Source organism: Anoplopoma fimbria, chromosome 5 (assembly GCF_027596085.1).
Source record: "Anoplopoma fimbria isolate UVic2021 breed Golden Eagle Sablefish chromosome 5, Afim_UVic_2022, whole genome shotgun sequence".
In the NCBI taxonomy this organism is placed as follows: Eukaryota; Metazoa; Chordata; class Actinopteri; order Perciformes; family Anoplopomatidae; genus Anoplopoma; species Anoplopoma fimbria.
The window spans coordinates 1,509,864-1,532,453 of record NC_072453.1 but is presented as its reverse complement, the minus strand read 5'-3'; the positions used below and the strand labels follow the sequence as shown (position 1 = coordinate 1,532,453).

The window sequence follows — 22,590 nt, the reverse complement described above, 5'->3', positions numbered from 1 at the left end:
GGTATCACAACCTGCATGCCCATTTGTAGGAATGCAGAGCAAAAATGAATCAGATGAAATTATTTAGTTTTTCGATGAAAATGAGAAACTTTTAAAAAGTTACGCAAACTAGCTGATGACCCACGCATACAATATTAGATCAGTTTATTTGATGCATGTCAAGTATGAAAGCATTCAGAATATTCTTTTAATGTTTTCCCATAAATTGTATATTTGGTCTCACACCAATCTCGGAACCAATTGGCTATCAATTCAATTCAATTCAATTCAGTTTATTTTGTATAGCCCAGAATCACAAATTACAAATTTGCCTCAGAGGGTTTTACAATCTGTACACATGCAACATCCTCTGTCCTTCCCTCATATCGGCACAGGAAAAACTCCCCTAAAAAACCCATTTAACAGGGAGAAAAAAGGAAGAAACCTATGGGAGAACGACAGAGGAGGGATCCTTCTCCCAGGATGGACAGAATGCAATAGATGTCATGTGTACAGAATGAACAGCATAACAGAGATACAACACATTCAATGTATATGACATAAATGATTCATATAATAAGACTACTTATAATAACAGCAGTAATTATTATAGTAGAATTATAATTATGAAAATAGGGATAGTAATGTGATTAATAATAATAATCGAAGTAGCAGTGGGTGTCAGTCGGCTCACAGCAGGAGGCACGACTACGGTCCAGGTACCACAACGATTCATGGAAACCTGCAGAGCGAGAAAGCAAAAAGGGCTTCAGGGTGGAAGTAAAGCTAAAATGCTTAATGGTACAGGTAATAGTAATAGTAATGTGACTAGTAATAATAATGGTGGTAGCAGTCGGTGTCAGCAGGGCCGTAGCAGAATGCACGACCACGGTCCAGGTACAGCCACGATTTATAGAAGCCTGCGAAGCGAGAAAGCACAAAGACTCCAGGGTAGAAGCAAGTCAATAAGCGTAATAGTACAGGCAATAATAATAGTAATGTGACTAATAATGATAGTGGTAGTAGTAGTAGTGGGTGTCAGCAGGGCCTCAGTAGGTGGCACGATGACAGTCCAAATATAACCCCGATTCCTGGGAACCTGCGAGGCGAGAAAGCACAAGAACTCCGGCGAAGAAGCAAAATCAGTAATCTATCAGTCCGACGACAGTTGAAACAAGCCTCAACATTTAGCTTAGCATAAAGAATGGAAGCACCGGGAAACAGCTAGCCAGGCTCTGTCCAATGTTTAAAAATATACCCACCAAAACCTCTAATGCTCATTAATTGAAACGTCAAAATAACAGAGTGTTGTATCCTCTGGAAACAGCCTGGAATCCAAAGACCAGGATCACAGTGCACAAGTCAGTGTCTCTCTGCTCATGGTAACATTTTCTTTCCCATGATTCTTGTGGAGCAGTGGCTTTATAACGTGAGAAATGAAGCTGAAAACATGTTCCTCAGAACATACATACAGAGTTGAGAGGAAAATTTGCAGATTTTCAACCTTTTCGCTACCTATCAGAGTAAGGTATATAGTGTGAAAAACGCCTGCAGTTGTTACTGATGTTCTCTGTGTCTAGCGGGCGCAGCTGCAAAATCTTTTCTACTGTATACCAGAGGTTAACACTTGGAATACTGTATACCAGAGGTTAACACTTGGAATACTGTATACCAGTGGTAAACACTTGGAATACAGTATACCAGTGGTAAACACTTGGAATACTGTATACCAGTGGTAAACACTTGGAATACAGTATACCAGTGGTAAACACTTGGAATACAGCATACCAGTGGTAAACACTTGGTATACAGAAGAACTACAGAGTGCTACTTCAGCTTTGGTAGCTGTGGGACTCAATGTCACTCAGAATTGTCTTCGCTTGTGTTACGTTTCCAGAAGCAAATTGGCATCCCAAAATAAGACAGAAGATGTTAGAGACAAGGATTTTTTTTAAGTGTAGATTTGACAGTATTTTGGCTGATTCGGAAGTCTGAGAGAAACTAGGATCTGGGATCTTCGGTACAGATCGATGAGTAATATTGTCATCATCACAGCGAAACCGAGGTCGTCGGTGAAGTTGTGAAAGAGCAGGTTAAAACTTTTATTCCAAAAGGAGCTCAAACTTTCAGAGGAGACTACAAAGGAAATCATATTTTCCCAAGCACACTAAGTGTGTGAAGAAATAATAGTTGCTGCCAAACTTGCCAAAGCAAACAAAGTGTATTTTTCTGTTGTTCTAATGTGGGTTCTTTATGGTATGTGTGGGGTCAGTGTGCCCTCGCGCTTGAGTTACGGTTTTCTTTTTTATGCCTCCGCTCCTGAATTAGCCCTGGCCGGAGTCGTTATGTTTTTGGGGTGTCCGTCGGTACGTCCCTGCCTATGTACACACATTCATCCTATTCTCGTGAGCCTGATACCCCCCCCCCTGCATCTCACAGGAGTTGACGAAACAAAATTCTCAGCTGAAACTTGAACCCCCAAATCTGAATTACACGTTTGGATCCCCAACACAAAGACAAAGCCCAATACAAGATTGTCAGAATGATACAGAGATCCAGCTACTGCTGCAACATAAAGACAACAAACTAAAGCTGCAGTGAATATGGCCATGAGAGTCTCTAGCTAATGAAGAGAATGGACGTTGTTTTACAGAATTAAAGCTTTTTCTTACTAATATTAAAGTACAGAGACAAATCACTTTACATTAAGTGAGCCATACATAATAAATTAATAGCCTCAACTACCTGTTGGTTTCTTTGGCATCGTAGCCTGTATTTATATTCAGGAGCTGTAGCTTGTCAACGTTTAAAACCTAATGCAGTAAACTAATGGGTGCCCTTAAAATGGAGAAAACATTTTGCAGGGTCCTCTCGGGTTCCCCTCCAGTGGAAAGAATGTGATGAATTGCCTTCTAGGGAGCCCTTCCAATGAAGAAAACGAGAGGCAGTGCAAAACTGGGTGCCCTTAAGATGGAAAAGAAAAAGTTTTGCATTGACCTCAAGGTTGCCCTTTCAGTGGAGAAAACCTAGTGGACTAGGGTGTCCTTTCAAGTGGAGAATGTGTGAAAATGTGCCCTCTAATGTGGAAACAAATGTAACCAAGTGCCATCTAGGGTACCCTTTAAGTGGAGAAAATGGGACAAAATGCCCTCTAGGGTGCCCTTCCAGGCTTATCTGGATTTGATGTGAAAGCAACACAAAATGTGAGAAAATGTAGTCACCACAAACCTAAACAGATGCAAGAACCATGTAAGAGGCCATGTGACTAAATATAACAACAATATAGTATTAGGTCAGGCCTTATGTTCAAAGACGATGAGCCTAGAAATGCAAGGCAACAGCAGGCAGGCAGCAGGTTACATTGCTGTGATACTGCGAAAAAAGGTCTTTACAATTTAAGATGCCAGATTTGAGTCTGTTAAGATGCTATAAGTAAACATGTTAACAAGCAAAATAAGCTAGACATTATTGGCCTACTGGTTTGAGGTAAACTAAAGCCCTATAACTACAAATCTAATTTGAGCTTGAATGTGTTATGAGTATTTACAGGGCTGCTAGCAAGGCTGTAGATCGTCCCATGCCTCCTAATGATGTCCCCTTCTGTCTATTCATTTAGGTGAAGGCTTGAGCCAGAAGCAGGTGATGGTCCTCTCCGACCCTCATTACTGCAGGTACTGCTCGGTTGTGGCCTGTCTACGTGAGCAGCCTTGCATCTCCACTGAAAAAACAGGTGGCGTTGGCGTTGGGAGGCATCACAGCGCTGTCTGAAAACACGATAGTCCTGTACTGTCGAGAGACTTTTGACCACCTGACACCACAGCACAGCGAGAGCATATGTGACAAACTTGGTAAGAAACCACAAGACAGATACTGAAAAACAACTATTGATGATTTATCAAGGGTTTTTACTAAGGTGTTTGAAAGCTGATTTGTCACAATACAGTGGCCTCAGGGACATTACAAAGTCATAGTCAATCAAAAGGTATGGAGGGAAAGGAAGACGGACAAATGGCAAAATCAAAGGAGGAAACAAAAGAGGGAATGGAGATGGACAAATAATGTTAATCAACTTTATCTTTACTTAGTTTGCTTTAACTTTATTACAGTTTTTTGAGACATGAGAGACAGAATACGTCACAGGATCTGAAATCTATAGCTGCTGATGCTCGCAGGTTCTTGTAGTTTTTGATGTACATATAACTGGAACACATTTCTATTGTTTTGCTGAATAATAACTTTGGAAGCTTTGTTGTTAGCACCTATAAAGCAGGTTGATCCTCTTGATGTCCCAGTAGGACATGCCCTTCCTCTGGCCGATCTGGGCGTTGGGGTTGGGGAAGGGAGTGATGGAGTCTCTCCCGTTCTGGATGGAGAAGGCTGTTCTTCCATAGTGCATGATGGAGGAGTAGTCGTAGGGAGTGTTCAGGTTGTTGGTGTCCTGCTTGTAGAAGTTGTAGGCACTCTGTGGTTTGATGTTGTCCCAGTTGATCCGGACGTAGTAGTCGCGGTCGCTCCTGGTCTGTTCGTGATTGAAGCCCAGAGCGTGGTTGATCTCGTGCTGGATGATGCCGTGGTAGAGGCAGCCCTGCCTGTTGAGAGAGAGCACCTGTCTGCCTCCGGTTCTGCCCAGAGCCGAGAAGCATCCGGCTTTGTTCTCGACGCTGATGTAGTCGTACTCGTTCTGACGGGGCACGAAGCGCAGGCAGGTGCTGCTGTGGAAGGACTTCATGGCGTAGTCGACCTTCTGCCTCTCCCAGCTGGTGAACTCCCTGCTCATGGTGAAGGGAATCATTACCAGGCCGTTGGAGGCTTTCCTCCACAGGCAGTTCTGGGACCAGCACTTCATGGCATTTCTGGTTCTGGGGGCCAACAGGTCTCCTTCCAACAGGATCTCGTCGGTGGCGTTGTTGGAGGTGAGAATCCTGGTGCTGATGTCGACGGTGTCATCTTCATCCACTTGGTCCTCTGTTCCACTCCCTTCCTCCATGAGAGGATTGGCCTGAGAGAGGCCGAGCAGGAGCAGCAGCAGCAGGCTGACAGAGGGAGTCATCTTCAGGGAGGGTCTGGTGGCTGTGGAGCTGCTGGGGAGAGACTCCTTGAAGCTTGATGTTTGACTCAGTTCAGTCCACGCTCTTTATACTCTCCTATACAGGTGTGTCTGCAGGAGGATTATGGGTAGGGGCCCAGACTGCTTGGCCTAAGTAAACCTCTCCAGGGAGGACTCCACAGACAAACCTACTGTTTAAACATGGTGTGTTATCTCTGGTGATTAAATGGATGAACACAGAGGGGTTACTGGGTGGGTCCTGTCTTCAACCAATTTGAGATGTCACATTCATTTTTTGAGACAAATCTTTTTCTTTAGTTTGCAAAGTGAGTTAACCAGGGCAGAACAATTAATGTATATATGTCAAAACTGTGTGTTGTGTGCGAGTGTTCTCCGGACAGTCAACAAAAAAAAGCATTTTTGCTTGTTGTCTTATTCTCTCAAGAAGCAGTTTAGACAAAACACACTTGGAGTTTATTATTATTGCCATAACTGTCCGAATATGTTGCTGTTGAGTTAATATAAGCCTTCAATCGTCATGATGATCCCATTTAAATACTGACTGATGATAAGACCACTAAAGTAATATCTTGATAAATGTTGGCTGAGTTGGTCAGATTCTTTATAAGGGTAACTATGTCAGAAGTTTATTTTTGACTCAACAACAAGCAACTGCATCATTTAATCTGATGTAGGTACATTTATGCTTTGAACAATTTGGAGAATGTATCTTGTTTAAAACTCTGTATCTTGTTTGCAAAAACTGGCCTGACAAAAAAACGCGAACTTCTGAGCTTTACAACTATTAATGTGAACAGGTATCACAACCTGCATGCCCATTTGTAGGAATGCAGAGCAAAAATGAATCAGATGAAATTATTTAGTTTTTCGATGAAAATGAGAAACTTTTAAAAAGTTACGCAAACTAGCTGATGACCCACGCATACAATATTAGATCAGTTTATTTGATGCATGTCAAGTATGAAAGCATTCAGAATATTCTTTTAATGTTTTCCCATAAATTGTATATTTGGTCTCACACCAATCTCGGAACCAATTGGCTATCAATTCAATTCAATTCAATTCAGTTTATTTTGTATAGCCCAGAATCACAAATTACAAATTTGCCTCAGAGGGTTTTACAATCTGTACACATGCAACATCCTCTGTCCTTCCCTCATATCGGCACAGGAAAAACTCCCCTAAAAAACCCATTTAACAGGGAGAAAAAAGGAAGAAACCTATGGGAGAACGACAGAGGAGGGATCCTTCTCCCAGGATGGACAGAATGCAATAGATGTCATGTGTACAGAATGAACAGCATAACAGAGATACAACACATTCAATGTATATGACATAAATGATTCATATAATAAGACTACTTATAATAACAGCAGTAATTATTATAGTAGAATTATAATTATGAAAATAGGGATAGTAATGTGATTAATAATAATAATCGAAGTAGCAGTGGGTGTCAGTCGGCTCACAGCAGGAGGCACGACTACGGTCCAGGTACCACAACGATTCATGGAAACCTGCAGAGCGAGAAAGCAAAAAGGGCTTCAGGGTGGAAGTAAAGCTAAAATGCTTAATGGTACAGGTAATAGTAATAGTAATGTGACTAGTAATAATAATGGTGGTAGCAGTCGGTGTCAGCAGGGCCGTAGCAGAATGCACGACCACGGTCCAGGTACAGCCACGATTTATAGAAGCCTGCGAAGCGAGAAAGCACAAAGACTCCAGGGTAGAAGCAAGTCAATAAGCGTAATAGTACAGGCAATAATAATAGTAATGTGACTAATAATGATAGTGGTAGTAGTAGTAGTGGGTGTCAGCAGGGCCTCAGTAGGTGGCACGATGACAGTCCAAATATAACCCCGATTCCTGGGAACCTGCGAGGCGAGAAAGCACAAGAACTCCGGCGAAGAAGCAAAATCAGTAATCTATCAGTCCGACGACAGTTGAAACAAGCCTCAACATTTAGCTTAGCATAAAGAATGGAAGCACCGGGAAACAGCTAGCCAGGCTCTGTCCAATGTTTAAAAATATACCCACCAAAACCTCTAATGCTCATTAATTGAAACGTCAAAATAACAGAGTGTTGTATCCTCTGGAAACAGCCTGGAATCCAAAGACCAGGATCACAGTGCACAAGTCAGTGTCTCTCTGCTCATGGTAACATTTTCTTTCCCATGATTCTTGTGGAGCAGTGGCTTTATAACGTGAGAAATGAAGCTGAAAACATGTTCCTCAGAACATACATACAGAGTTGAGAGGAAAATTTGCAGATTTTCAACCTTTTCGCTACCTATCAGAGTAAGGTATATAGTGTGAAAAACGCCTGCAGTTGTTACTGATGTTCTCTGTGTCTAGCGGGCGCAGCTGCAAAATCTTTTCTACTGTATACCAGAGGTTAACACTTGGAATACTGTATACCAGAGGTTAACACTTGGAATACTGTATACCAGTGGTAAACACTTGGAATACAGTATACCAGTGGTAAACACTTGGAATACTGTATACCAGTGGTAAACACTTGGAATACAGTATACCAGTGGTAAACACTTGGAATACAGCATACCAGTGGTAAACACTTGGTATACAGAAGAACTACAGAGTGCTACTTCAGCTTTGGTAGCTGTGGGACTCAATGTCACTCAGAATTGTCTTCGCTTGTGTTACGTTTCCAGAAGCAAATTGGAGACAAGGATTTTTTTTAAGTGTAGATTTGACAGTATTTTGGCTGATTCGGAAGTCTGAGAGAAACTAGGATCTGGGATCTTCGGTACAGATCGATGAGTAATATTGTCATCATCACAGCGAAACCGAGGTCGTCGGTGAAGTTGTGAAAGAGCAGGTTAAAACTTTTATTCCAAAAGGAGCTCAAACTTTCAGAGGAGACTACAAAGGAAATCATATTTTCCCAAGCACACTAAGTGTGTGAAGAAATAATAGTTGCTGCCAAACTTGCCAAAGCAAACAAAGTGTATTTTTCTGTTGTTCTAATGTGGGTTCTTTATGGTATGTGTGGGGTCAGTGTGCCCTCGCGCTTGAGTTACGGTTTTCTTTTTTATGCCTCCGCTCCTGAATTAGCCCTGGCCGGAGTCGTTATGTTTTTGGGGTGTCCGTCGGTACGTCCCTGCCTATGTACACACATTCATCCTATTCTCGTGAGCCTGTTACCCCCATCTCACTGGAGTTGACGAAACAAAATTCTCAGCTGAAACTTGAACCCCCAAATCTGAATTACACGTTTGGATCCCCAACACAAAGACAAAGCCCAATACAAGATTGTCAGAATGATACAGAGATCCAGCTACTGCTGCAACATAAAGACAACAAACTAAAGCTGCAGTGAATATGGCCATGAGAGTCTCTAGCTAATGAAGAGAATGGACGTTGTTTTACAGAATTAAAGCTTTTTCTTACTAATATTAAAGTACAGAGACAAATCACTTTACATTAAGTGAGCCATACATAATAAATTAATAGCCTCAACTACCTGTTGGTTTCTTTGGCATCGTAGCCTGTATTTATATTCAGGAGCTGTAGCTTGTCAACGTTTAAAACCTAATGCAGTAAACTAATGGGTGCCCTTAAAATGGAGAAAACATTTTGCAGGGTCCTCTCGGGTTCCCCTCCAGTGGAAAGAATGTGATGAATTGCCTTCTAGGGAGCCCTTCCAATGAAGAAAATGAGAGGCAGTGCAAAACTGGGTGCCCTTAAGATGGAAAAGAAAAAGTTTTGCATTGACCTCAAGGTTGCCCTTTCAGTGGAGAAAACCTAGTGGACTAGGGTGTCCTTTCAAGTGGAGAATGTGTGAAAATGTGCCCTCTAATGTGGAAACAAATGTAACCAAGTGCCATCTAGGGTACCCTTTAAGTGGAGAAAATGGGACAAAATGCCCTCTAGGGTGCCCTTCCAGGCTTATCTGGATTTGATGTGAAAGCAACACAAAATGTGAGAAAATGTAGTCACCACAAACCTAAACAGATGCAAGAACCATGTAAGAGGCCATGTGACTAAATATAACAACAATATAGTATTAGGTCAGGCCTTATGTTCAAAGACGATGAGCCTAGAAATGCAAGGCAACAGCAGGCAGGCAGCAGGTTACATTGCTGTGATACTGCGAAAAAAGGTCTTTACAATTTAAGATGCCAGATTTGAGTCTGTTAAGATGCTATAAGTAAACATGTTAACAAGCAAAATAAGCTAGACATTATTGGCCTACTGGTTTGAGGTAAACTAAAGCCCTATAACTACAAATCTAATTTGAGCTTGAATGTGTTATGAGTATTTACAGGGCTGCTAGCAAGGCTGTAGATCGTCCCATGCCTCCTAATGATGTCCCCTTCTGTCTATTCATTTAGGTGAAGGCTTGAGCCAGAAGCAGGTGATGGTCCTCTCCGACCCTCATTACTGCAGGTACTGCTCGGTTGTGGCCTGTCTACGTGAGCAGCCTTGCATCTCCACTGAAAAAACAGGTGGCGTTGGCGTTGGGAGGCATCACAGCGCTGTCTGAAAACACGATAGTCCTGTACTGTCGAGAGACTTTTGACCACCTGACACCACAGCACAGCGAGAGCATATGTGACAAACTTGGTAAGAAACCACAAGACAGATACTGAAAAACAACTATTGATGATTTATCAAGGGTTTTTACTAAGGTGTTTGAAAGCTGATTTGTCACAATACAGTGGCCTCAGGGACATTACAAAGTCATAGTCAATCAAAAGGTATGGAGGGAAAGGAAGACGGACAAATGGCAAAATCAAAGGAGGAAACAAAAGAGGGAATGGAGATGGACAAATAATGTTAATCAACTTTATCTTTACTTAGTTTGCTTTAACTTTATTACAGTTTTTTGAGACATGAGAGACAGAATACGTCACAGGATCTGAAATCTATAGCTGCTGATGCTCGCAGGTTCTTGTAGTTTTTGATGTACATATAACTGGAACACATTTCTATTGTTTTGCTGAATAATAACTTTGGAAGCTTTGTTGTTAGCACCTATAAAGCAGGTTGATCCTCTTGATGTCCCAGTAGGACATGCCCTTCCTCTGGCCGATCTGGGCGTTGGGGTTGGGGAAGGGAGTGATGGAGTCTCTCCCGTTCTGGATGGAGAAGGCTGTTCTTCCATAGTGCATGATGGAGGAGTAGTCGTAGGGAGTGTTCAGGTTGTTGGTGTCCTGCTTGTAGAAGTTGTAGGCACTCTGTGGTTTGATGTTGTCCCAGTTGATCCGGACGTAGTAGTCGCGGTCGCTCCTGGTCTGTTCGTGATTGAAGCCCAGAGCGTGGTTGATCTCGTGCTGGATGATGCCGTGGTAGAGGCAGCCCTGCCTGTTGAGAGAGAGCACCTGTCTGCCTCCGGTTCTGCCCAGAGCCGAGAAGCATCCGGCTTTGTTCTCGACGCTGATGTAGTCGTACTCGTTCTGACGGGGCACGAAGCGCAGGCAGGTGCTGCTGTGGAAGGACTTCATGGCGTAGTCGACCTTCTGCCTCTCCCAGCTGGTGAACTCCCTGCTCATGGTGAAGGGAATCATTACCAGGCCGTTGGAGGCTTTCCTCCACAGGCAGTTCTGGGACCAGCACTTCATGGCATTTCTGGTTCTGGGGGCCAACAGGTCTCCTTCCAACAGGATCTCGTCGGTGGCGTTGTTGGAGGTGAGAATCCTGGTGCTGATGTCGACGGTGTCATCTTCATCCACTTGGTCCTCTGTTCCACTCCCTTCCTCCATGAGAGGATTGGCCTGAGAGAGGCCGAGCAGGAGCAGCAGCAGCAGGCTGACAGAGGGAGTCATCTTCAGGGAGGGTCTGGTGGCTGTGGAGCTGCTGGGGAGAGACTCCTTGAAGCTTGATGTTTGACTCAGTTCAGTCCACGCTCTTTATACTCTCCTATACAGGTGTGTCTGCAGGAGGATTATGGGTAGGGGCCCAGACTGCTTGGCCTAAGTAAACCTCTCCAGGGAGGACTCCACAGACAAACCTACTGTTTAAACATGGTGTGTTATCTCTGGTGATTAAATGGATAAACACAGAGGGGTTACTGGGTGGGTCCTGTCTTCAACCAATTTGAGATGTCACATTCATTTTTTGAGACAAATCTTTTTCTTTAGTTTGCAAAGTGAGTTAACCAGGGCAGAACAATTAATGTATATATGTCAAAACTGTGTGTTGTGTGCGAGTGTTCTCCGGACAGTCAACAAAAAAAAGCATTTTTGCTTGTTGTCTTATTCTCTCAAGAAGCAGTTTAGACAAAACACACTTGGAGTTTATTATTATTGCCATAACTGTCCGAATATGTTGCTGTTGAGTTAATATAAGCCTTCAATCGTCATGATGATCCCATTTAAATACTGACTGATGATAAGACCACTAAAGTAATATCTTGATAAATGTTGGCTGAGTTGGTCAGATTCTTTATAAGGGTAACTATGTCAGAAGTTTATTTTTGACTCAACAACAAGCAACTGCATCATTTAATCTGATGTAGGTACATTTATGCTTTGAACAATTTGGAGAATGTATCTTGTTTAAAACTCTGTATCTTGTTTGCAAAAACTGGCCTGACAAAAAAACGCGAACTTCTGAGCTTTACAACTATTAATGTGAACAGGTATCACAACCTGCATGCCCATTTGTAGGAATGCAGAGCAAAAATGAATCAGATGAAATTATTTAGTTTTTCGATGAAAATGAGAAACTTTTAAAAAGTTACGCAAACTAGCTGATGACCCACGCATACAATATTAGATCAGTTTATTTGATGCATGTCAAGTATGAAAGCATTCAGAATATTCTTTTAATGTTTTCCCATAAATTGTATATTTGGTCTCACACCAATCTCGGAACCAATTGGCTATCAATTCAATTCAATTCAATTCAGTTTATTTTGTATAGCCCAGAATCACAAATTACAAATTTGCCTCAGAGGGTTTTACAATCTGTACACATGCAACATCCTCTGTCCTTCCCTCATATCGGCACAGGAAAAACTCCCCTAAAAAACCCATTTAACAGGGAGAAAAAAGGAAGAAACCTATGGGAGAACGACAGAGGAGGGATCCTTCTCCCAGGATGGACAGAATGCAATAGATGTCATGTGTACAGAATGAACAGCATAACAGAGATACAACACATTCAATGTATATGACATAAATGATTCATATAATAAGACTACTTATAATAACAGCAGTAATTATTATAGTAGAATTATAATTATGAAAATAGGGATAGTAATGTGATTAATAATAATAATCGAAGTAGCAGTGGGTGTCAGTCGGCTCACAGCAGGAGGCACGACTACGGTCCAGGTACCACAACGATTCATGGAAACCTGCAGAGCGAGAAAGCAAAAAGGGCTTCAGGGTGGAAGTAAAGCTAAAATGCTTAATGGTACAGGTAATAGTAATAGTAATGTGACTAGTAATAATAATGGTGGTAGCAGTCGGTGTCAGCAGGGCCGTAGCAGAATGCACGACCACGGTCCAGGTACAGCCACGATTTATAGAAGCCTGCGAAGCGAGAAAGCACAAAGACTCCAGGGTAGAAGCAAGTCAATAAGCGTAATAGTACAGGCAATAATAATAGTAATGTGACTAATAATGATAGTGGTAGTAGTAGTAGTGGGTGTCAGCAGGGCCTCAGTAGGTGGCACGATGACAGTCCAAATATAACCCGATTCCTGGGAACCTGCGAGGCGAGAAAGCACAAGAACTCCGGCGAAGAAGCAAAATCAGTAATCTATCAGTCCGACGACAGTTGAAACAAGCCTCAACATTTAGCTTAGCATAAAGAATGGAAGCACCGGGAAACAGCTAGCCAGGCTCTGTCCAATGTTTAAAAATATACCCACCAAAACCTCTAATGCTCATTAATTGAAACGTCAAAATAACAGAGTGTTGTATCCTCTGGAAACAGCCTGGAATCCAAAGACCAGGATCACAGTGCACAAGTCAGTGTCTCTCTGCTCATGGTAACATTTTCTTTCCCATGATTCTTGTGGAGCAGTGGCTTTATAACGTGAGAAATGAAGCTGAAAACATGTTCCTCAGAACATACATACAGAGTTGAGAGGAAAATTTGCAGATTTTCAACCTTTTCGCTACCTATCAGAGTAAGGTATATAGTGTGAAAAACGCCTGCAGTTGTTACTGATGTTCTCTGTGTCTAGCGGGCGCAGCTGCAAAATCTTTTCTACTGTATACCAGAGGTTAACACTTGGAATACTGTATACCAGAGGTTAACACTTGGAATACTGTATACCAGTGGAATACTGTATACCAGTGGTAAACACTTGGAATACAGTATACCAGTGGTAAACACTTGGAATACAGTATACCAGTGGTAAACACTTGGAATACAGCATACCAGTGGTAAACACTTGGTATACAGAAGAACTACAGAGTGCTACTTCAGCTTTGGTAGCTGTGGGACTCAATGTCACTCAGAATTGTCTTCGCTTGTGTTACGTTTCCAGAAGCAAATTGGCATCCCAAAATAAGAGTGCAGAAGATGTTAGAGACAATTTTTTTTTTTAAGTGTAGATTTGACAGTATTTTGGCTGATTCGGAAGTCTGAGAGAAACTAGGATCTGGGATCTTCGGTACAGATCGATGAGTAATATTGTCATCATCACAGCGAAACCGAGGTCGTCGGTGAAGTTGTGAAAGAGCAGGTTAAAACTTTTATTCCAAAAGGAGCTCAAACTTTCAGAGGAGACTACAAAGGAAATCATATTTTCCCAAGCACACTAAGTGTGTGAAGAAATAATAGTTGCTGCCAAACTTGCCAAAGCAAACAAAGTGTATTTTTCTGTTGTTCTAATGTGGGTTCTTTATGGTATGTGTGGGGTCAGTGTGCCCTCGCGCTTGAGTTACGGTTTTCTTTTTTATGCCTCCGCTCCTGAATTAGCCCTGGCCGGAGTCGTTATGTTTTTGGGGTGTCCGTCGGTACGTCCCTGCCTATGTACACACATTCATCCTATTCTCGTGAGCCTGATACCCCCCCGCATCTCACAGGAGTTGACGAAACAAAATTCTCAGCTGAAACTTGAACCCCCAAATCTGAATTACACGTTTGGATCCCCAACACAAAGACAAAGCCCAATACAAGATTGTCAGAATGATACAGAGATCCAGCTACTGCTGCAACATAAAGACAACAAACTAAAGCTGCAGTGAATATGGCCATGAGAGTCTCTAGCTAATGAAGAGAATGGACGTTGTTTTACAGAATTAAAGCTTTTTCTTACTAATATTAAAGTACAGAGACAAATCACTTTACATTAAGTGAGCCATACATAATAAATTAATAGCCTCAACTACCTGTTGGTTTCTTTGGCATCGTAGCCTGTATTTATATTCAGGAGCTGTAGCTTGTCAACGTTTAAAACCTAATGCAGTAAACTAATGGGTGCCCTTAAAATGGAGAAAACATTTTGCAGGGTCCTCTCGGGTTCCCCTCCAGTGGAAAGAATGTGATGAATTGCCTTCTAGGGAGCCCTTCCAATGAAGAAAATGAGAGGCAGTGCAAAACTGGGTGCCCTTAAGATGGAAAAGAAAAAGTTTTGCATTGACCTCAAGGTTGCCCTTTCAGTGGAGAAAACCTAGTGGACTAGGGTGTCCTTTCAAGTGGAGAATGTGTGAAAATGTGCCCTCTAATGTGGAAACAAATGTAACCAAGTGCCATCTAGGGTACCCTTTAAGTGGAGAAAATGGGACAAAATGCCCTCTAGGGTGCCCTTCCAGGCTTATCTGGATTTGATGTGAAAGCAACACAAAATGTGAGAAAATGTAGTCACCACAAACCTAAACAGATGCAAGAACCATGTAAGAGGCCATGTGACTAAATATAACAACAATATAGTATTAGGTCAGGCCTTATGTTCAAAGACGATGAGCCTAGAAATGCAAGGCAACAGCAGGCAGGCAGCAGGTTACATTGCTGTGATACTGCGAAAAAAAGGTCTTTACAATTTAAGATGCCAGATTTGAGTCTGTTAAGATGCTATAAGTAAACATGTTAACAAGCAAAATAAGCTAGACATTATTGGCCTACTGGTTTGAGGTAAACTAAAGCCCTATAACTACAAATCTAATTTGAGCTTGAATGTGTTATGAGTATTTACAGGGCTGCTAGCAAGGCTGTAGATCGTCCCATGCCTCCTAATGATGTCCCCTTCTGTCTATTCATTTAGGTGAAGGCTTGAGCCAGAAGCAGGTGATGGTCCTCTCCGACCCTCATTACTGCAGGTACTGCTCGGTTGTGGCCTGTCTACGTGAGCAGCCTTGCATCTCCACTGAAAAAACAGGTGGCGTTGGCGTTGGGAGGCATCACAGCGCTGTCTGAAAACACGATAGTCCTGTACTGTCGAGAGACTTTTGACCACCTGACACCACAGCACAGCGAGAGCATATGTGACAAACTTGGTAAGAAACCACAAGACAGATACTGAAAAACAACTATTGATGATTTATCAAGGGTTTTTACTAAGGTGTTTGAAAGCTGATTTGTCACAATACAGTGGCCTCAGGGACATTACAAAGTCATAGTCAATCAAAAGGTATGGAGGGAAAGGAAGACGGACAAATGGCAAAATCAAAGGAGGAAACAAAAGAGGGAATGGAGATGGACAAATAATGTTAATCAACTTTATCTTTACTTAGTTTGCTTTAACTTTATTACAGTTTTTTGAGACATGAGAGACAGAATACGTCACAGGATCTGAAATCTATAGCTGCTGATGCTCACAGGTTCTTGTAGTTTTTGATGTACATATAACTGGAACACATTTCTATTGTTTTGCTGAATAATAACTTTGGAAGCTTTGTTGTTAGCACCTATAAAGCAGGTTGATCCTCTTGATGTCCCAGTAGGACATGCCCTTCCTCTGGCCGATCTGGGCGTTGGGGTTGGGGAAGGGAGTGATGGAGTCTCTCCCGTTCTGGATGGAGAAGGCTGTTCTTCCATAGTGCATGATGGAGGAGTAGTCGTAGGGAGTGTTCAGGTTGTTGGTGTCCTGCTTGTAGAAGTTGTAGGCACTCTGTGGTTTGATGTTGTCCCAGTTGATCCGGACGTAGTAGTCGCGGTCGCTCCTGGTCTGTTCGTGATTGAAGCCCAGAGCGTGGTTGATCTCGTGCTGGATGATGCCGTGGTAGAGGCAGCCCTGCCTGTTGAGAGAGAGCACCTGTCTGCCTCCGGTTCTGCCCAGAGCCGAGAAGCATCCGGCTTTGTTCTCGACGCTGATGTAGTCGTACTCGTTCTGACGGGGCACGAAGCGCAGGCAGGTGCTGCTGTGGAAGGACTTCATGGCGTAGTCGACCTTCTGCCTCTCCCAGCTGGTGAACTCCCTGCTCATGGTGAAGGGAATCATTACCAGGCCGTTGGAGGCTTTCCTCCACAGGCAGTTCTGGGACCAGCACTTCATGGCATTTCTGGTTCTGGGGGCCAACAGGTCTCCTTCCAACAGGATCTCGTCGGTGGCGTTGTTGGAGGTGAGAATCCTGGTGCTGATGTCGACGGTGTCATCTTCATCCACTTGGTCCTCTGTTCCACTCCCTTCCTCCATGAGAGGATTGGCCTGAGAGAGGCCGAGCAGGAGCAGCAGCAGCAGGCTGACAGAGGGAGTCATCTTCAGGGAGGGTCTGGTGGCTGTGGAGCTGCTGGGGAGAGACTCCTTGAAGCTTGATGTTTGACTCAGTTCAGTCCACGCTCTTTATACTCTCCTATACAGGTGTGTCTGCAGGAGGATTATGGGTAGGGGCCCAGACTGCTTGGCCTAAGTAAACCTCTCCAGGGAGGACTCCACAGACAAACCTACTGTTTAAACATGGTGTGTTATCTCTGGTGATTAAATGGATAAACACAGAGGGGTTACTGGGTGGGTCCTGTCTTCAACCAATTTGAGATGTCACATTCATTTTTTGAGACAAATCTTTTTCTTTAGTTTGCAAAGTGAGTTAACCAGGGCAGAACAATTAATGTATATATGTCAAAACTGTGTGTTGTGTGCGAGTGTTCTCCGGACAGTCAACAAAAAAAAGCATTTTTGCTTGTTGTCTTATTCTCTCAAGAAGCAGTTTAGACAAAACACACTTGGAGTTTATTATTATTGCCATAACTGTCCGAATATGTTGCTGTTGAGTTAATATAAGCCTTCAATCGTCATGATGATCCCATTTAAATACTGACTGATGATAAGACCACTAAAGTAATATCTTGATAAATGTTGGCTGAGTTGGTCAGATTCTTTATAAGGGTAACTATGTCAGAAGTTTATTTTTGACTCAACAACAAGCAACTGCATCATTTAATCTGATGTAGGTACATTTATGCTTTGAACAATTTGGAGAATGTATCTTGTTTAAAACTCTGTATCTTGTTTGCAAAAACTGGCCTGACAAAAAAACGCGAACTTCTGAGCTTTACAACTATTAATGTGAACAGGTATCACAACCTGCATGCCCATTTGTAGGAATGCAGAGCAAAAATGAATCAGATGAAATTATTTAGTTTTTCGATGAAAATGAGAAACTTTTAAAAAGTTACGCAAACTAGCTGATGACCCACGCATACAATATTAGATCAGTTTATTTGATGCATGTCAAGTATGAAAGCATTCAGAATATTCTTTTAATGTTTTCCCATAAATTGTATATTTGGTCTCACACCAATCTCGGAACCAATTGGCTATCAATTCAATTCAATTCAATTCAGTTTATTTTGTATAGCCCAGAATCACAAATTACAAATTTGCCTCAGAGGGTTTTACAATCTGTACACATGCAACATCCTCTGTCCTTCCCTCATATCGGCACAGGAAAAACTCCCCTAAAAAACCCATTTAACAGGGAGAAAAAAGGAAGAAACCTATGGGAGAACGACAGAGGAGGGATCCTTCTCCCAGGATGGACAGAATGCAATAGATGTCATGTGTACAGAATGAACAGCATAACAGAGATACAACACATTCAATGTATATGACATAAATGATTCATATAATAAGACTACTTATAATAACAGCAGTAATTATTATAGTAGAATTATAATTATGAAAATAGGGATAGTAATGTGATTAATAATAATAATCGAAGTAGCAGTGGGTGTCAGTCGGCTCACAGCAGGAGGCACGACTACGGTCCAGGTACCACAACGATTCATGGAAACCTGCAGAGCGAGAAAGCAAAAAGGGCTTCAGGGTGGAAGTAAAGCTAAAATGCTTAATGGTACAGGTAATAGTAATAGTAATGTGACTAGTAATAATAATGGTGGTAGCAGTCGGTGTCAGCAGGGCCGTAGCAGAATGCACGACCACGGTCCAGGTACAGCCACGATTTATAGAAGCCTGCGAAGCGAGAAAGCACAAAGACTCCAGGGTAGAAGCAAGTCAATAAGCGTAATAGTACAGGCAATAATAATAGTAATGTGACTAATAATGATAGTGGTAGTAGTAGTAGTGGGTGTCAGCAGGGCCTCAGTAGGTGGCACGATGACAGTCCAAATATAACCCCGATTCCTGGGAACCTGCGAGGCGAGAAAGCACAAGAACTCCGGCGAAGAAGCAAAATCAGTAATCTATCAGTCCGACGACAGTTGAAACAAGCCTCAACATTTAGCTTAGCATAAAGAATGGAAGCACCGGGAAACAGCTAGCCAGGCTCTGTCCAATGTTTAAAAATATACCCACCAAAACCTCTAATGCTCATTAATTGAAACGTCAAAATAACAGAGTGTTGTATCCTCTGGAAACAGCCTGGAATCCAAAGACCAGGATCACAGTGCACAAGTCAGTGTCTCTCTGCTCATGGTAACATTTTCTTTCCCATGATTCTTGTGGAGCAGTGGCTTTATAACGTGAGAAATGAAGCTGAAAACATGTTCCTCAGAACATACATACAGAGTTGAGAGGAAAATTTGCAGATTTTCAACCTTTTCGCTACCTATCAGAGTAAGGTATATAGTGTGAAAAACGCCTGCAGTTGTTACTGATGTTCTCTGTGTCTAGCGGGCGCAGCTGCAAAATCTTTTCTACTGTATACCAGAGGTTAACACTTGGAATACTGTATACCAGAGGTTAACACTTGGAATACTGTATACCAGTGGTAAACACTTGGAATACAGTATACCAGTGGTAAACACTTGGAATACAGTATACCAGTGGTAAACACTTGGAATACAGCATACCAGTGGTAAACACTTGAATACAGCATACCAGTGCAGTAAACACTTGGCAGAACTACAGAGTGCTACTTCAGCTTTGGTAGCTGTGGGACTCAATGTCACTCAGAATTGTCTTCGCTTGTGTTACGTTTCCAGAAGCAAATTGGCATCCCAAAATAAGAGTGCAGAAGATGTTAGAGACAAGGATTTTTTTTAAGTGTAGATTTGACAGTATTTTGGCTGATTCGGAAGTCTGAGAGAAACTAGGATCTGGGATCTTCGGTACAGATCGATGAGTAATATTGTCATCATCACAGCGAAACCGAGGTCGTCGGTGAAGTTGTGAAAGAGCAGGTTAAAACTTTTATTCCAAAAGGAGCTCAAACTTTCAGAGGAGACTACAAAGGAAATCATATTTTCCCAAGCACACTAAGTGTGTGAAGAAATAATAGTTGCTGCCAAACTTGCCAAAGCAAACAAAGTGTATTTTTCTGTTGTTCTAATGTGGGTTCTTTATGGTATGTGTGGGGTCAGTGTGCCCTCGCGCTTGAGTTACGGTTTTCTTTTTTATGCCTCCGCTCCTGAATTAGCCCTGGCGAGTCGTTATGTTTTTGGGGTGTCCGTCGGTACGTCCCTGCCTATGTACACACATTCATCCTATTCTCGTGAGCCTGATACCCCCCCCCCCCTGCATCTCACAGGAGTTGACGAAACAAAATTCTCAGCTGAAACTTGAACCCCCAAATCTGAATTACACGTTTGGATCCCCAACACAAAGACAAAGCCCAATACAAGATTGTCAGAATGATACAGAGATCCAGCTACTGCTGCAACATAAAGACAACAAACTAAAGCTGCAGTGAATATGGCCATGAGAGTCTCTAGCTAATGAAGAGAATGGACGTTGTTTTACAGAATTAAAGCTTTTTCTTACTAATATTAAAGTACAGAGACAAATCACTTTACATTAAGTGAGCCATACATAATAAATTAATAGCCTCAACTACCTGTTGGTTTCTTTGGCATCGTAGCCTGTATTTATATTCAGGAGCTGTAGCTTGTCAACGTTTAAAACCTAATGCAGTAAACTAATGGGTGCCCTTAAAATGGAGAAAACATTTTGCAGGGTCCTCTCGGGTTCCCCTCCAGTGGAAAGAATGTGATGAATTGCCTTCTAGGGAGCCCTTCCAATGAAGAAAATGAGAGGCAGTGCAAAACTGGGTGCCCTTAAGATGGAAAAGAAAAAGTTTTGCATTGACCTCAAGGTTGCCCTTTCAGTGGAGAAAACCTAGTGGACTAGGGTGTCCTTTCAAGTGGAGAATGTGTGAAAATGTGCCCTCTAATGTGGAAACAAATGTAACCAAGTGCCATCTAGGGTACCCTTTAAGTGGAGAAAATGGGACAAAATGCCCTCTAGGGTGCCCTTCCAGGCTTATCTGGATTTGATGTGAAAGCAACACAAAATGTGAGAAAATGTAGTCACCACAAACCTAAACAGATGCAAGAACCATGTAAGAGGCCATGTGACTAAATATAACAACAATATAGTATTAGGTCAGGCCTTATGTTCAAAGACGATGAGCCTAGAAATGCAAGGCAACAGCAGGCAGGCAGCAGGTTACATTGCTGTGATACTGCGAAAAAAGGTCTTTACAATTTAAGATGCCAGATTTGAGTCTGTTAAGATGCTATAAGTAAACATGTTAACAAGCAAAATAAGCTAGACATTATTGGCCTACTGGTTTGAGGTAAACTAAAGCCCTATAACTACAAATCTAATTTGAGCTTGAATGTGTTATGAGTATTTACAGGGCTGCTAGCAAGGCTGTAGATCGTCCCATGCCTCCTAATGATGTCCCCTTCTGTCTATTCATTTAGGTGAAGGCTTGAGCCAGAAGCAGGTGATGGTCCTCTCCGACCCTCATTACTGCAGGTACTGCTCGGTTGTGGCCTGTCTACGTGAGCAGCCTTGCATCTCCACTGAAAAAACAGGTGGCGTTGGCGTTGGGAGGCATCACAGCGCTGTCTGAAAACACGATAGTCCTGTACTGTCGAGAGACTTTTGACCACCTGACACCACAGCACAGCGAGAGCATATGTACAAACTTGGTAAGAAACCACAAGACAGATACTGAAAAACAACTATTGATGATTTATCAAGGGTTTTTACTAAGGTGTTTGAAAGCTGATTTGTCACAATACAGTGGCCTCAGGGACATTACAAAGTCATAGTCAATCAAAAGGTATGGAGGGAAAGGAAGACGGACAAATGGCAAAATCAAAGGAGGAAACAAAAGAGGGAATGGAGATGGACAAATAATGTTAATCAACTTTATCTTTACTTAGTTTGCTTTAACTTTATTACAGTTTTTTGAGACATGAGAGACAGAATACGTCACAGGATCTGAAATCTATAGCTGCTGATGCTCGCAGGTTCTTGTAGTTTTTGATGTACATATAACTGGAACACATTTCTATTGTTTTGCTGAATAATAACTTTGGAAGCTTTGTTGTTAGCACCTATAAAGCAGGTTGATCCTCTTGATGTCCCAGTAGGACATGCCCTTCCTCTGGCCGATCTGGGCGTTGGGGTTGGGGAAGGGAGTGATGGAGTCTCTCCCGTTCTGGATGGAGAAGGCTGTTCTTCCATAGTGCATGATGGAGGAGTAGTCGTAGGGAGTGTTCAGGTTGTTGGTGTCCTGCTTGTAGAAGTTGTAGGCACTCTGTGGTTTGATGTTGTCCCAGTTGATCCGGACGTAGTAGTCGCGGTCGCTCCTGGTCTGTTCGTGATTGAAGCCCAGAGCGTGGTTGATCTCGTGCTGGATGATGCCGTGGTAGAGGCAGCCCTGCCTGTTGAGAGAGAGCACCTGTCTGCCTCCGGTTCTGCCCAGAGCCGAGAAGCATCCGGCTTTGTTCTCGACGCTGATGTAGTCGTACTCGTTCTGACGGGGCACGAAGCGCAGGCAGGTGCTGCTGTGGAAGGACTTCATGGCGTAGTCGACCTTCTGCCTCTCCCAGCTGGTGAACTCCCTGCTCATGGTGAAGGGAATCATTACCAGGCCGTTGGAGGCTTTCCTCCACAGGCAGTTCTGGGACCAGCACTTCATGGCATTTCTGGTTCTGGGGGCCAACAGGTCTCCTTCCAACAGGATCTCGTCGGTGGCGTTGTTGGAGGTGAGAATCCTGGTGCTGATGTCGACGGTGTCATCTTCATCCACTTGGTCCTCTGTTCCACTCCCTTCCTCCATGAGAGGATTGGCCTGAGAGAGGCCGAGCAGGAGCAGCAGCAGCAGGCTGACAGAGGGAGTCATCTTCAGGGAGGGTCTGGTGGCTGTGGAGCTGCTGGGGAGAGACTCCTTGAAGCTTGATGTTTGACTCAGTTCAGTCCACGCTCT

The 22,590-nt window shown here is 42.8% G+C and overlaps 4 protein-coding genes across 4 annotated transcripts; all 4 read right to left on the bottom strand.

The window, feature by feature from the left end:
- Positions 1-4,156: 4,156 nt before the first annotated feature.
- On the bottom strand, positions 4,157-5,070 carry LOC129091040 (high choriolytic enzyme 1-like). Its single transcript, XM_054598468.1, has one exon. The coding sequence runs from the start codon at positions 5,027-5,029 to the stop codon at positions 4,232-4,234; it is 798 nt and encodes a 265-aa protein (XP_054454443.1). The 5' UTR covers positions 5,030-5,070; the 3' UTR covers positions 4,157-4,231.
- Positions 5,071-9,963: 4,893 nt separating this feature from the next.
- Positions 9,964-10,877, bottom strand: LOC129091042 (high choriolytic enzyme 1-like). Its single transcript, XM_054598470.1, has one exon. The coding sequence runs from the start codon at positions 10,834-10,836 to the stop codon at positions 10,039-10,041; it is 798 nt and encodes a 265-aa protein (XP_054454445.1). The 5' UTR covers positions 10,837-10,877; the 3' UTR covers positions 9,964-10,038.
- A 4,946-nt stretch (positions 10,878-15,823) lies between these two features.
- Positions 15,824-16,708, bottom strand: LOC129091044 (high choriolytic enzyme 1-like). The gene has a single exon (XM_054598474.1). It carries the CDS (start codon positions 16,665-16,667, stop codon positions 15,870-15,872), a length of 798 nt encoding a protein of 265 aa, XP_054454449.1. The 5' UTR covers positions 16,668-16,708; the 3' UTR covers positions 15,824-15,869.
- Positions 16,709-21,633: 4,925 nt separating this feature from the next.
- LOC129091046 (high choriolytic enzyme 1-like) lies at positions 21,634-22,547 on the bottom strand. Its single transcript, XM_054598476.1, has one exon. The coding sequence runs from the start codon at positions 22,504-22,506 to the stop codon at positions 21,709-21,711; it is 798 nt and encodes a 265-aa protein (XP_054454451.1). The 5' UTR covers positions 22,507-22,547; the 3' UTR covers positions 21,634-21,708.
- Positions 22,548-22,590: the final 43 nt, after the last annotated feature.

Bases quoted from the DNA above. Each gene is read 5' to 3' on its own strand.
- LOC129091040 (XM_054598468.1), bottom strand. From the start codon at position 5,029: ATGACTCCCTCTGTCAGCCTGCTGCTGCTGCTCCTGCTCGGCCTCTCT.
- LOC129091042 (XM_054598470.1), bottom strand. From the start codon at position 10,836: ATGACTCCCTCTGTCAGCCTGCTGCTGCTGCTCCTGCTCGGCCTCTCT.
- LOC129091044 (XM_054598474.1), bottom strand. From the start codon at position 16,667: ATGACTCCCTCTGTCAGCCTGCTGCTGCTGCTCCTGCTCGGCCTCTCT.
- LOC129091046 (XM_054598476.1), bottom strand. From the start codon at position 22,506: ATGACTCCCTCTGTCAGCCTGCTGCTGCTGCTCCTGCTCGGCCTCTCT.